Source organism: Colletotrichum truncatum, assembly GCF_014235925.2.
Source record: "Colletotrichum truncatum strain CMES1059 chromosome Unknown Contig_0005, whole genome shotgun sequence".
Taxonomy (NCBI): domain Eukaryota; kingdom Fungi; phylum Ascomycota; class Sordariomycetes; order Glomerellales; family Glomerellaceae; genus Colletotrichum; species Colletotrichum truncatum.
This window is the reverse complement of record NW_027222402.1, coordinates 1,939,081-1,953,270: the sequence shown is the minus strand read 5'-3', so window position 1 is coordinate 1,953,270 and position 14,190 is coordinate 1,939,081. Positions and strand designations below refer to the sequence as shown.

The window sequence follows — 14,190 nt, the reverse complement described above, 5'->3', positions numbered from 1 at the left end:
CCTAATATCTCCTTTTTACTCCCTGCCCCACTAATACCGAAAGTGGGCCCCGGCGCCGTACGCGGATCGCTTCCTGACAGTTTCACAGATGATTGACTACTCTTGAAGGAAAGGTGCATGTTGTTGAACTATTGGCATTGTATCAAAATAGATGATTTAAAACCCAGCTCTAAGTTAATTGTAAAAATATTTAAGCAAATCCTGTCGCCGCTTTGACCTTACCCCTTTCATACGCCTCATCCGGATAAGGCCGATGGCGTCGCTTGAAGGATCGGAACAGTCCGATGAGCGCTGTTTGTGGTAGCGCGCGGCCTTTACAGCAGCTTTATAACCCGAGGGTGACTTATTCGAAAAGAATTAAGTGTCCCACGATTGGCGAATACTGTATAAGATATTAGTCAGGGTTCGTTATTGGTATCATTGGTGGTATACGATGTACATGCGGACCTCGAAACCCTTGGCACGCCTAGCATTAGGCTCGCCATTGCCAAAGCAAACATACGCCAGACGAAAGCTCGCCACAGTGAGCTCTGCAGGCTCAGAGGCAAAGTTGAGTCGATTTGAGAGGGTGCACACTATCAACTATGGCGACCTCGCGCAGCGCATCGAGTCAAGTCGTCGAATGTGAGTTTCGCCCTTCAAGAACAACCCTCTAAGAAAAGTTAGACTAACGCCAACCGCAGACTTGGAAGGCCTCTGACGTATGCAGAGAAGATCCTTTTCGCCCACGCAGATAATATCGGTGACCAGCCCCTAGAGCGCGGGAAAACACAGCTGAAGCTCCGTCCAAGGCGGATAGCATGCCAGGACGCAACCGCGCAGATGGCCATCATCCAATTCATGTCCGCAGGTTTGGACTCTACGGCAGTGCCGACAACTGTGCATTGCGACCATCTCATCGTCGGTAGGACTGGCCAAGACGAGGACTTGCCTCTGGCGCTGAAAACGCATAAGGAGGTTTACGACTTTCTTTCGAGCGCGTGCAAGCGATACGGCATGGGATTTTGGAAGCCCGGCGCCGGCATCATCCACCAGACTGTATTAGAGAATTATGCATTCCCTGGAGGCCTGATGGTTGGTACGGACTCGCACACTCCTAACGCGGGAGGCATGGGCATGGTTGCTATTGGTGTAGGTGGCGCCGACGCAGTTGATGTCATGGCTGGGCTGCCTTTCGAGTTGACTGCGCCAAACATAATTGGAGTTAGGCTGACAGGCCAGCTTTCGGGGTGGGCGACTCCTAAAGGTGAGTGGCTGTGATTTTTCCGAGTGGGATATGTTGCTAACTCGGAACAGATGTCATCAACAAATTGGCCGGTATTTTGACCGTCAAAGGGGGAACTGGCTCAATCATAGAGTTCTTTGGCCCCGGTACTGAATCTCTTTCGGCGACGGGCATGGCTACCATCTGCAACATGGGCGCTGAGACAGGAGCCACTACGTCAATCTTTCCGTACTCTGAGGCTATGAACGCGTATTTGAAAGCGACTCACCGGCACGATGTCGCCGAAGCCGTGCGGTTCGCCTCCGCTGAGTTACGCGCGGATGCAGACGCCCATTACGACAGGGTCATCGACATCAACCTCTCAGAGTTGGAACCTATAATCAACGGACCTTTCACCCCCGACCTGTCGACGCCCGTCTCGAAGCTCTCTAACGCTGTCAACGAGGAAGGCTGGCCGAAGCAGCTCACGGCGGGACTCATCGGTTCCTGTACGAACTCGTCGTTTCAGGACATGTCAAGGGCGGCTGAGCTGGCAAAGCAGGCCTTGGACGCTGGTCTGGAGCCCAAGATGCCCCTTTTTGTTTCGCCTGGAAGCGAGCAGACCAGAAAGACACTGCAGGAGAACGGCGTGCTCGAGGTATTTGAAACATTGGGTAGCAAACTTCTCACCAATGCCTGCGGGCCGTGTTGCGGTTCTTGGGATCGGCAGGACATGGAAAAGGTCAGTGACAGCTGGATTCTCATGGTTAAACAAAGAGAAACTACTTTTACTGACTTCATCTATAGGGCGTTAAGAACTCTATTCTCACATCATATAACCGCAACTTTACAGGCCGTCTAGACGGAAACCCTGCCACCCATATTTCCGACGACCTCACATTCAACCCCACGTCAGACTCACTTATGACCCCCTCCGGATCAGAATTTCGATTCCAACCACCAAGCGGAGACGCTCTACCTTCCCAAGGTTACGAAAACACAGATTACGTCTACAGCTCACCACCATCGACAGGCCGCGAAGCAATCGAGGTGCAGATCACCGAAACCTCAAAGCGACTGCAACGTCTCGCCCCATTTGAGCCTTGGCACGGCAAAGATTTTGAGGATTGCGCCATCCTCATCAAGGTGCAGGGAAAGTGCACGACAGACCACATCACACCCGCTGGTCCCTGGTTCGCGTATAGGGGCCACCTGGGTAACATCTCGAACAATACGCTCATAGGCGCCGTCAACGCCGAGACGGGCCAAGTAAACAAAGTACGTAACTGGCTTACCGGCGAAGAAGGCGATGTCCCAGGGACCGCGAGGGCGTATAAGGCGGCGTCACAGCCGTGGGTCGTCATCGGAGACCACAACTACGGTGAAGGGTCTTCGCGCGAGCATGCTGCGCTGCAACCGCGGTACCTTGGCTGCGTGGCTATTCTCGCAAAGAGCTTTGCAAGAATCCACGAAACGAACCTGAAGAAGCAGGGGCTCCTGGCGCTGAAGTTCGTGAAGGAGGGCGATTATGACCTCGTCAAGTCGTCGGACCGGATCAGTATTGTTGGGTTGAAGCACTTGGAACCTGGCAAGCATGTGGAGGTCAGAATCACGCCGGAAGGCGAGGGGAGGGAGAGCTTTAGTATCGAAGCTAGTCATACCTTGACCGGAGAGCAGATTGAGTATTTCCGGGAGGGGAGCGCGTTGAATTTGATGGCGAAACGGAAACAGATGAAGGAGGCAGAAGTATAGGGAGACCATATATGATTGATAGTTGGTTATAATTAGAGTAATGGTTCTCAGGTTTTTGAATCAGTGTTCCTAGTTCAAGTTTTAGTTTGAGATTCGTGAGTTGACGAAGAGCAGGTAGGAGTGTTCAGCACTACAGTTGATGGAATAAAAATATCTAGCATTTCGAAAGCACACATTTGCGTGAAAACGATTTCAACCATTTATGTTACATGATGTTCTTCGTTTATTATTGTACTGTACAGTTACATCGCTGCTTATTTCCAAAACACTCTACCCTCCATCAACCTGCGAGCCGTTCTGTAGACAGTCGCAGACTCAAGAGCACCATCTTTTCCATAATCCGCCGCAACATCCAACGTGCCACTGGCGTGGAAGATTGTAACATCGCCACCACCATTCGAGCCCATCTTGACGCACTCAGAGACCACAGTTCCTTCAGCAGTGGCTGCTGCCGCCGCCGCCAGCGCAACGGTGACAGGAATGGCCTTGTGAGGCTGGTCAACTGACATTGCCCGCGCCACCAAGGTGTTCTCCCTCCCATCCGCAGGCGGGGATACGATCGCGATCTTGGGCACACTGCCAGGAACCTTATCAATCGAGTCTGCGAGACCCATTTTCACACCTGCAGCGCGACGGATCTTGTCGAGTGTCTGCAGCAGAGTCGGATGATCTTCAATTCCTTGCGGAGTGATGGTTCCGTCCACTCCGAGGGTGGCAGCCTGGACAAATACGCAAGGGTTACCAGCGTCAATGCAAGTGACCTTCATACCCTCAATCTCGTCCACCTTCGACTCCGTCGGGAACAGCTTTCCCGTTCGCGATCCAGCCGGGTCGAGGAACCTCAGCTCGACCCTCGCCGCCGTCCCCGCTACACCGTCAATCGCAAAGTCGCCATGCGCAGCCGCCTCCTTGCCATCAAGCGGGAATACGGACTCGATGACCTTGCTAGTGTTCGTGTTGAAAACGCGCACCGTCGCCTCCGTTGCTCCCTCCGGCACCTCGACAAGTCCCGAGTCCACGGCATAGGGGCCCACCGCGGCACTCATGTTGCCGCAGTTACTCGAGTAATCTACATTGGTGTTCTTGATACCGAGCGAGACGAAGGTGTAATCGACGTCCGCGTCGGGCCGTGTGCTTTTCCCGATCACGCAGACCTTGGACAGACTGGAGATGCCGCCGCCAAGGCCGTCAAGTTGCCGACCGTACGGGTCCGGGCTGCCGATGCTGCCGAGAAAAATGCGGTCCCACTCGGAGCGGTCCGCCGGGAGATCCTCATGCCGGAAGAAGATGGCCCGAGAGGTGCCGCCCCGGTAGTAAGCCGCTGGGAGGCTGCTCTGAGCCCGCAGCTGCATTTTGCTGCGGATATTTGAGGAGATTTGAGCGGGACGGGCTGAAGGGGCAGTGGTAGTTTGCTTGAGGGCCGCCAGCGGGCGGATGCAGCGGCCGCTGAGAGATCTGATTGATGCCATTTTTTTGTTGGTTGAATTGGATGTCAGGGAGCTTCGGTAGATGGTACTGTGAGCATTAAGTGATCGAAATTCGGTAATGCGCCCGGGGCGGGCTTAGTCCGCGCATCGGTCTCCGAGCTGCCATGTCGGTTACATCCGATGACAATATAGGGTCCGTAACAGCATGCTTGGGACTTGCGTTGAGGATGCCAGCAATTTTGTACTTTCAATTGACGTAGAAAGACAATTGTTTGACAATGAAATTATTTCCAACACTTCGAATTCACCAATAAATCATCCATGGTGCTGGGAAACAGACATATTAACACGCTAGCACTGCGAGTTGAGGGTGAGGCATGTATTTTATCCGTACAATTTCCTTGGGTTAATCAACGTCATTTTTTCCCAAGCATCTGCACTTCCAACCCATTCTCTGAGATTCAGTAGGATCGATTTGTCGTCGATTTCCCTGAATTCCTCGATCGCGTTTCTGCCTCTCTTTAGCCGATCGTGGCCTTCGCCGGTATGAGGCCAATCACTCCCCCAAACCAGGCGATCAGGTACTGCATCAGCAAGAGTTTTGATTATCGGCTCCATATCATCGTATCCAGTGTCTGTTTGACTAGAAAGCCTATAAAGACCCGAAACTTTGATAATAACTTTTGAGTCCTTGGCAAGTCTGACAAGCGATGCAAAGCCAGGTTGCTTAGTACAGTCAACGACACTGCTGTCCGATTTTGACGGCAGTTTTGAAGAACCATAAAGACCCCCGACATGGTCTGCGATGACCTCTACAGGGAGATTGTAGATAGTTTCGAACAGCTCTAGAATCTCGAGTCAGTCATTACACATCCCTAAACTCGCTGCGAGGCCAAGGGCTACTTACCATCCCAAATTGCTGCTGCACAAAACAGCTGGATTCTCCATCCTGGAAGCGTCCTGATCCGGGAAGCGGTCCTCTCCAATACACTGCGCAAAGCTGCAACGTCGGTGCTTTTTCCATCCGCCTGCATGTTAATTCTGAGACCACGAACGCCTAACTGGTGCATCGACCAGAGCTCCTCATCGCCTGTATTGTCAATGTCAACGACTGCAACACCACGTGCAGATTTTGCACCATCGTCTCGCAATTTGCGGAGTAAATGGAGTAGAACTGTGTTGTCATTACGGTACGGAGAGGGTTGGACCAAGACGATGTTGAGAGGTTGATTGCCTGTCAAGGTTGAGCTAAAATCCAAGAGTTGTCGCAGATTCGCTTGGGCAGGCGTGTAAGACCTCGAAGACGCAAAGGGTCCAATTGTAGAATCAAAGACGTGAACATGAGTATCCCAGGAGCCAGCCGGTAGGGCGATCCCCGATTTGCCGGAACTAGATGATTCTGACTGAAGCCGGAAACCACTTCACAAAGCATTAGACCCAGAGTCGCGCTCACATGCCTGTCTTATTTGCTGGGACTTACGCCGTTGACTTGTTCTCAATAATTGCCATTGCGGGAACTGAGGATTGTCTCCTAAACATACAACCCGGCTCATTAATCCTACTAGGCGTGCGGAAGCCTTTGTGGACGGATCTCGCTGCAGATATGACGCACTGATACATGCTTCACTCAACATAACCAGGCGTGATTGATTGTAGGACAGGACTGACGGATAAACCCCGTCACCAAGCGGCTTTTCTCCGAGCGCTGCAATCTCCACTTTTACATCGGAAGGATCCGACGGGCTAGTTCCGAATCTTGTTGTGACCTCAGGTCCTCCCAAGAGCATCAACCCCAGGCTGCGAAACAACAGTTCCATCAAAATTCTGCTCCACTAGTGAGGCTTAAGGATTGAATACTGCCGTTTCAAAGGTAATCATCTTATCCATGGCAGAAGATATGGCATTTGATGGCCGCTCTCCGATGTCATCACCGGCCCATGCCGATAATATCCCAACTCCCAGTTCCACTACTCGGCCGAAGTCAACGCACCGGCGAGGTCTCAAACGGGGTGTTGCGGCATGTGAAAGGTGTCGGAGGAGAAAGCAAAAGGTATGAAAGGATGTAAATATCGGGCCCAGATATTCTTCCGTTATACTGACAGGGGCATCTGTAAAGTGCGACGGACAACTTCCGATATGCAGGCAGTGCTCAGCTGCGGGCACACCGTGTGTCCCTTCGGAGCGTTTCCTCGTGCGATTGTCCAACGATGATTGCGAGTGTGAGCGCCTGAGAAGTCAGGTGGATAGTCTCACTGCGCAGCTAGAGGCTTTGATGGCTGCTGTCGCAGATGAAAGCGCCCACCCAACTCATACATCGATCACCGGAGGTTCGGCTTCTGTTCCAGCAACTCAGCCATCTTATGGTAACCCCGTTTCTGGCGGTGCTCAAATTGATCGCCTCCTGCGCCCAACCTTTTCAAGGAGAGGGGCAGCAAGAGCTGCAGATGACAGTCTCTTCAACAGCCCATCCCGCTTATGGGACGGACTCGCCACAGGGCGGACGCCAGAATGCCCCAGTGCTACCGTGCCTCCAAGTTTGGAAGATAGTAATTCTTTGATTGAAGGTTTCTTTAGTCGGAGATGGCCGCAATTTCCCGCTCTTCACAAGCCTACCTTTCTCGAAAAGCATTATCTGCCATTTTCGAGAGGCGATACAGTAAGCGGCGTCTCTTCCTTTCAAGTCAACATCGTCTTGTCCATCGCAGCATCCGAAAAGGCTCGCACCGATGAACGTCATCGCCGCCTTCAGGAGGACTTTTTTCAAGCCGCCACCAACCATCTCCAAAGTGTCTTGGAGGCAGAAGACTTTGACTGTGTTCAATGTCTGCTTCTTCTATGCATATACGGAAGCAATGAGCCACAGTCAGTCAATCTAGGGTATGCCACTGGACTGGCTCTGCGCCTAGCTGTAGGGATGAATCTCCACCGGGTTGAGGCTATTGCCTCGAAAGAGCCTCTGGAGGCAGAAATGAGTAAAAGGCTATTCTGGTGTGTCTATACAATGGATCGGGCTATCTCCATGTCCCTGGGCCTTCCACTAGGAATACAAGACTCCGACATCACAATGCCACTTCCACTTTCTTTCTCGGATGATGTACTCGCGAATCCCATTCAAGAGACGCCATTCAACTTTGGCCCCGACGTCAACGACCTCTCAACATTCCTCCACATTATCGAACTCCGCCGCATCAGCGCGGAGATTTACAGGTCGCTCCATTCGGCCGGGGACACAAACCTTGCAGGAAGCAACATTGACGCTATACGTGTTCAGCTCCATACGAGAATAAATCAATGGCTAGTTTCTGCCCCGCGCTATCTTGTCCCGGCATCCATGCACCAAACACCGGAGTGGTTCCAGATAGCCTATCACCAGGCAGTCATGAACCTTTATAGGCCGTCACACGCATCACCAGTTAGCACTATTGACGCATTACGACACTGCGCAGACTCTTCCATTAGTCTAATCAGTTGCTATGGAGCCCTCTACGCTAAAAATAAGGTCACCTATACGTTCGTAGCTTTGACTGCGCTATTCATGGCTGGGGTCACAATGTTGTACTCTCTAAGAGCGAGTGCTACACTCCGACAAGAGCTCACTAGAGACATCGTCGAATCTAATATCAGGTCATGTACAACGTTGCTGCGGGACATATCACATGGCGGAGCTGTAGTAGAGAGGAGTGTTGAGATTATACAAAGGCTGGGGAGGGCAACTCTTGCATTCTTCGAAAGCGCAGTAGACCCGGCGGATAACCAGGTTGATACGGAATTCATGTCTTGGTTCGGGCTAAAGGGGCATCATCCGCCAGACCAGGGTTCGGTTCAGCCGACGCCAAGTGCTGATATCCCTTGGAATGACTTATTTGAGCATGGTTTCGACCTTGGCAACATTTACTGCGGCGATGTGCTGATATAGTTGACGGAAGAACTTCGTAGCAGCACTGGAGAGACTTAAAATGTTCACTAGGGGCGATGATGCTGCTCTAATCCGAGACTCGAGACAGTCAATTGTGAATAAATGCTCCCTTTAGCTGGTCCATCTCAACTCTCATTTCTTGCCATACTGTAAGCCAGTCGGAGTTCGTCCGCCCAAGCTAAAGGGTTGTTATGGAAAGAGTAGTGGTTTATGTAGCTTGGCAGGTTCTTGGCATGAGATGGCACCATCACTTACAGAGGTTAACACGGGACAAGCCCGCTCCCTTTTCTGGTATCCCTGACGCTAGTCTTATGAGGCAACTGGGCTTGTTGTGTGAATAAAGTTGTCATCGCTTAGAGCCAGGAGGCCACTTACCCGCATACCCCGGACCCAGTATTGGTTCTATCCAGTCTCATTGTCCGTTTATGCTCGTTCTCCTTACCCCAAGCTTCCCCAGATTCGTCTCTTAGTTGCGGGGAACCTGGCACATGCCCCCTGATGGCTGATGTTTCCTCTCGTGAGAATACAATGCGGACATATCCGAATGGCGGAAGACACATTTGAAAGCCGACAAAGGTTATAAAGCATGAGATGGATCCATCATCGCATATTCTTCCTCCGTACTTCATGAGGGCGCTGCTCAAATCTTCGTCTGGTTGCAGTGATTCTCCCTGTTGTTCATCATAGAAGACTTCAGACTGCCATATTGTTTTTCAAACACCTCCCACCCAAGACAACGCTCGACTAAGAAAAGATGGGCTGCTTCAATACTCACGCCGCAGGGACGAATGATCCTCCGGAAGTTCGCAACTGGCGCATCCACCTCATTGCACTTGTGGCATCCATGTCCGCTTTAGCAAGTAATGACTCTGCATGCTATGGTTTTGTTTGAAAAGTTGTTTACCATAGCTACAGTGGGCTACGATAGTGCTGTCATCGGAGGCACAATGGCTCTTGACTCATTCGTAAGAGATTTTGGGCTCCTTGAGGCCGAACAGTCCAAAAGAGACGAAGTCCAGGGCAATATTGTCTCCACGTTCTATGTGCGCCATTCAACCCAACCCCCCCCCCCCCAACTACTTGTGAAGAGCTGCTCATCTTTGAGACAGGCTGGCTGCTTCTTCGGCTCTCTTTTGACATTTCCAATCGCCGAGAAGCTCGGACGAAAGCGCGCAACCCTCATCGCCTCCTGCGTTTTCCTTCTAGGCGGAGCCGTTATGACCGCCGCCAACGGTAACATGAACATGATCATCGGCGGCAGAGCAGTTGCTGGCCTTGGGATTGGTGCCTGCGCTCTTGTTGTGCCCGTGTATATCGCCGAAACAGCCCCACCCTCTATCCGCGGTCGCCTCATCGGAATATTCGAGATCGCATCGCAAGGTGGCGGCATGCTTGGGTTTTGGATCAACTATGCTGCCGATCAAACTGTCACAGACGACTCAAAAGTCCAGTGGATTGTCCCTCTTGCGTTTCAGTTGGTACCTGGAGTCCTCCTTTTCATAGGAATGCTCTTCTGCCCCGAGAGTCCCAGGTGGCTAGCTAAAGGCGACCACTTCGAGGCAGCTGAGCGAGTTCTTACAAAACTTCGAGGTTTACCCCGTGACCACTCTTACATCAGAAACGAAATGTCTGAAATCCGGGCCCAAATCGAAGAACGAAGCACGACTAAGATGAGCAAGACGGCAAAGGTCAAGAAGCTGTTCCAGAAGGGTGTGCGAAACCGCATGGGCATCGGTTTGGCCCTGATGTTCCTCCAGAGTTTCACGGGAGTCAACATCCTGACCTATTACTCACCTCGTATTTTCGAAACCCTCGGTGTCACTGGAACTTCCACCAAGCTCTTCTCAACGGGCTTTTATGGAGTCGCCAAGACTCTCGGCATGATCACGTTCACAGTCCTAATCATTGAGAAAGTCGGACGTCGGAAAGGAATGATCTGGGGCTCGACCCTGGGGTGTGTTCCGATGTGGTACATTGGCGGATACGTCATGAAGGCGAATCCTATCGCCGCGGCAGCAGCAGGTCAACCGGTTGCGAAAGACGGTTGGGCTTATCTCGCCATTACATGTGTCTATATTCACGGCTTCATAATCACCGCAACGTGGCAGGTCAGTTTTCTTCATCTAGGTCGTCTCTATAAAGGTCAAGAAACTGTGTGATATTAACCATGCGACAGGGAATCACTTGGACTGTCTGTTCTGAGATATTCCCTCTGGACATCCGCATGCTTTGTGTGTCGCTTACTACGGCAGATACTTGGGTGGGCTCGTTCATCATTGCGAGAACGACGCCGTACATGATTTCGGACTTGGGATACGGCGCCTACTTTTTCTTCAGCGCCATTCTCGTGGGCATGGGCATCTGGGCCTTCATTTTTGTCCCTGAAACTAAGGGTAAGCCATCGCGGGTCGTCTACATAATATTTAGTCATTGGCTGACTCTACTTTTGACGTAGGTATCTCTCTCGAAGACATGGACGCCCTCTTCATGAAACCTACCCATAAGATTGTCTGGGCCCAACTTCGGCGAAAGCCGTTGTCTTTGGAAGACTCGAATGCCCAGTCAAATGGCAAGGAGTTGGAGGTTGAGGAGATTGAAAAGCGGAGTTCTGCGTATTGAATGATTAAGCAGGTGTTTTCGGGGACTGAAGTAGGTATTGGGATAGGCAAGGCCATGTTCCAGAGCATATCGTTTTACGAAATGGACCGAATAAGAACTGTCTCTTTAAAACGACATCTCGTCTATGTCTATAATACAACATCCTACAACTCGAACTCGCATGTGTAGAAGATACTATATGGGTGACGAAAGTAAGTCAAGTAATCCCTTGAGATTATCGAATAATCAGTTTCTGTCTTTACTTGCTTTCCTAGCGTCTTTATCTCCTTCAGAAGTTCCGGATGCCCAATTGGAAAGTAAGGTAGTGACTTTTCGTAGAAACAAAGGGCGCGGGCATATCTTCCCGCAGCCTTTTCTTCCTTGGCACGTAGCGTCATGCTGAACTCGTCTAAATCGTCGAAAAGTTTTACTGCAACAGCGGCATCGAATTCTGAGTTGCAAGAGGGTTCGTTAGGGCAAGTGTCATTGAAAAACTCCGCGACAGCGATTTCTTCTTCAAGGACCTGTGTGAGCGCCGGTTCTTCAAAGCGCCACCAATCGCCAATGAAAACGGAATCTTTGAGCATAGCAGTCCCGTCAGCATTTAACAGAGTGGCTTCAACCTTCAAGATAAAATCTTGAGAGTTATTCCTATCAACCGTAACTTCGAGAGTTATCGTTGGCTCACCGCAGCGAGCAGGTGAAATGCCTTCCAGCTTCAGTGTTGTTAGGTGGTCATTCCTCTCGCTGATCTTGAAGCCGCCGAGAGCTACTGGTATCGACGCAAAAGTTTGGTTGTCGGTAGCGGTTGTGAGGTTGAGTGTTCCGCGGTACGGAATTATATTGTACTTTGGAACTATTTCAATCTGCTGGCCACCAACGCCAGCGATGCTGATGGCACGGGGCATAATTTCGATATACTGAGCTTCTGCACAATCTGGCAACGCAAGCAACCAAGCTTGCAGGGCTACACCCAGCGTAACGGCTTCGTCCCGTTCATCGAGAACGTGGTAGTGGACTGGGGCAGGATTTGTATTGAAGAAGCCGTCTAGAAGAGACTTAACCAATGGGTGTCGAGTATGTTCCCCACTCAGAACGACGTGTGAAATGGTCTCCTTTGTGATGTTGGCAGCCGCTAACACACTTTCAATGTGATGAATCGTCTCCTGGTGCAGTTCCTCCCTGGCTCTGATGCGTTCACCGACTCTTCGCTGATGAAAGGCTCCGATTTCTCTGCCCAGGACAGAGTCTCTGCTAGAGGAAAAAACATCAATTACTCCATCTTCGGTTTGAAGCACAGTAATTTCAAAATTGTTTCGGCCCAAGTCAAAAATGAGCAAGTACTCGTCGTCCCACAGTACTCCGTCCAGCCCGTGGCCAATAGTAGCGGAACTGGGTGCGGAAGTAAACCTGGGTATTCTCAAACCCACAGCTCTTCCGGCAGCTCTGATGGTTTCCAAGGAGGAATCTTCGCGCCAATTGTACGGAGTAGAGACAATTGCCATGTCCGCTGCTTCTCCGAACCAACCTTCCGCGATATCTTGCATTTGGCGAAAGAGAGTTTTCAGCGTGTCGTTGGACAAAAAATCGTCATTGGATGAGCGGTAAGATGATGGGTTATGGACCACCCGCTGGATAAAGTATTCTGGCTCGTCTTTATGGCAAATCATGTGACTATGTAGTTGAGATGAGCATAGTGGTGGCTAGGTAAATGAGGACCTGTACCTTGTGTTGAATAGAGCATTCTGCAGAGTGGGTTCCTGGCCGGACAAAAAGAACTCTGGAACTTCTATTGTTTGTGTATGATTAATTCCATGTGAATGATACGTTTGCTGTGGAAAGTATATCCAATCTGCAAACCAAGATTAGTTGGAAACATGGTGAACCCGACATATTGTAGACGGACTCTGGTTTTCCGTGGGTACTCTTATGATTCCTCGGCCTACAAGTCCAACACTGGAGACAGAAGGACCAATATTCTGCAGATGGACGTTAGAATTGTTTAAACTCATGCCAACTGTAGGTAAAGTGATTGGCAGGGAGGCTTACGATGCCGTAAACAAGGTCCGCTGGGCTATCTGTACATTCCGCCCGGGCAGAATGCAACACACAAATTAGAAGCGCTAGCGTAGAGAGGAAGTCAAGTCTGGGGTTTCCGCGATGTGGCAACCACCTCGACATGGCTGGGCTCTTTTGAAATGACGTGTGCTTTTGCAGTGAAGTCTCATGAGCGCAACGCTGAAAACACGCAAACGGACTCGTTGGTGAAGGGTTTCAATCCTTTTCAGCTCTTGTTCATTAGAGAGAGGAAAAAACACTTCAATCTCAATACCTATTCAGACTCGCGACTATTATCCATAGATCACTCAGATAAATATATTGAGGCCAGATGGCGTTCTCTGTACTGCATACCTGTTCTCCTTTCTGCAATCTCAATTGGGCAAGGTGCTCACTCATCACCTCGTATGAGGCCTGTGCGGCCACGTTGAGCGAATGCATTCCTATTGATAGGCCCACGAGCTAGGCAGCAAAGAAACAGCGCGCCACAAAAATTAGCCCATGTCGTTTACGATACTTTTATGAAACGTGAAATGAACCTCGAAAATTTCACAAAAAAAAAAAAAGACAGTTTTTTGCTAGCCTCGCTTAGCTTTTTTGATGTGGTAGCCAAGACCTAGGATCTACTTACCCAGGGCTGCTTCTACAGCGATAGAAGCTCACAACGTAAGTAAAACCACAGGCATCTCACTCTCAGCCATCCGTCAATAATTCAACGAAATATAATGGTAGCCGCTTATAGCTACGGACTGCAGCACAGCCATACGTGATAAAGCATATTGTGAATGGTGGGTGACCGCAGCCAGCCTTAGAGGAGCGCTTGAATCGAATCAAACAAATCAAACACGGCCCTCTTGTTTGATTATGTGAAAGCTTGACCAGGCTCGTTTGATCAGTTACTTGCTTGATTTGATATTTATACCCAAAAGGGAGGTTAATGAGGTTTCATCGCCTAAAGCTTTACTTTCACCAGGCCACGGCGGTATCAGCTGCCTTTACGAATGCGGTCAAATCCAGCATACTACGGAACTTTTCTTGCAAGTATATCATGTTACGTTTCCGCGTTCATTCAAAGGGATTGCGAGTCCCGAAGCTAGTGGACATGCCGCTCGAAACAAGTGAACAAAATTCAGAATCATCTTTCAAGCCGAGACTTGACGAAACCTTGAATGCAACACAACTCTCTCGCACATTACCTACTCGTAACTAAAAAAAATCGGGTTCTGGATCTTCCA

General features: G+C 50.4%; 6 protein-coding genes across 6 annotated transcripts; 3 read left to right on the top strand and 3 right to left on the bottom strand.

The window, feature by feature from the left end:
* Window positions 1-433: 433 nt before the first annotated feature.
* Window positions 434-2,956, top strand: CTRU02_208608 (aconitate hydratase; the record flags this gene model as incomplete). Its single annotated transcript, XM_036728603.1, has 4 exons — window positions 434-624; window positions 684-1,246; window positions 1,297-1,946; window positions 2,012-2,956. 4 exons carry the CDS (start codon window positions 434-436, stop codon window positions 2,954-2,956), a joined length of 2,349 nt encoding a protein of 782 aa, XP_036579887.1.
* A 254-nt stretch (window positions 2,957-3,210) lies between these two features.
* CTRU02_208607 (DUF453 domain protein) lies at window positions 3,211-4,425 on the bottom strand (the record flags this gene model as incomplete). Its single annotated transcript, XM_036728602.1, has 1 exon — window positions 3,211-4,425. The coding sequence occupies one exon, from the start codon at window positions 4,423-4,425 to the stop codon at window positions 3,211-3,213; it is 1,215 nt and encodes a 404-aa protein (XP_036579886.1).
* Window positions 4,426-4,767: 342 nt separating this feature from the next.
* Window positions 4,768-5,892, bottom strand: CTRU02_208606 (transcriptional family amidohydrolase family protein; the record flags this gene model as incomplete). Its single annotated transcript, XM_036728601.2, has 3 exons — window positions 4,768-5,228; window positions 5,291-5,802; window positions 5,864-5,892. 3 exons carry the CDS (start codon window positions 5,890-5,892, stop codon window positions 4,768-4,770), a joined length of 1,002 nt encoding a protein of 333 aa, XP_036579885.2.
* A 376-nt stretch (window positions 5,893-6,268) lies between these two features.
* On the top strand, window positions 6,269-8,299 carry CTRU02_208605 (C6 transcription factor; the record flags this gene model as incomplete). Its single annotated transcript, XM_036728600.1, has 2 exons — window positions 6,269-6,433; window positions 6,500-8,299. The coding sequence occupies 2 exons, from the start codon at window positions 6,269-6,271 to the stop codon at window positions 8,297-8,299; spliced, it is 1,965 nt and encodes a 654-aa protein (XP_036579884.1).
* A 754-nt stretch (window positions 8,300-9,053) lies between these two features.
* CTRU02_208604 (quinate permease) lies at window positions 9,054-10,918 on the top strand (the record flags this gene model as incomplete). The annotated part of the gene is made up of 5 exons (XM_036728599.1): window positions 9,054-9,159; window positions 9,215-9,342; window positions 9,409-10,407; window positions 10,476-10,692; window positions 10,755-10,918. The coding sequence occupies 5 exons, from the start codon at window positions 9,054-9,056 to the stop codon at window positions 10,916-10,918; spliced, it is 1,614 nt and encodes a 537-aa protein (XP_036579883.1).
* A 143-nt stretch (window positions 10,919-11,061) lies between these two features.
* Window positions 11,062-13,078, bottom strand: CTRU02_208603 (heat shock protein; the record flags this gene model as incomplete). The annotated part of the gene is made up of 4 exons (XM_036728598.1): window positions 11,062-12,571; window positions 12,623-12,749; window positions 12,804-12,876; window positions 12,947-13,078. 4 exons carry the CDS (start codon window positions 13,076-13,078, stop codon window positions 11,062-11,064), a joined length of 1,842 nt encoding a protein of 613 aa, XP_036579882.1.
* Window positions 13,079-14,190: the final 1,112 nt, after the last annotated feature.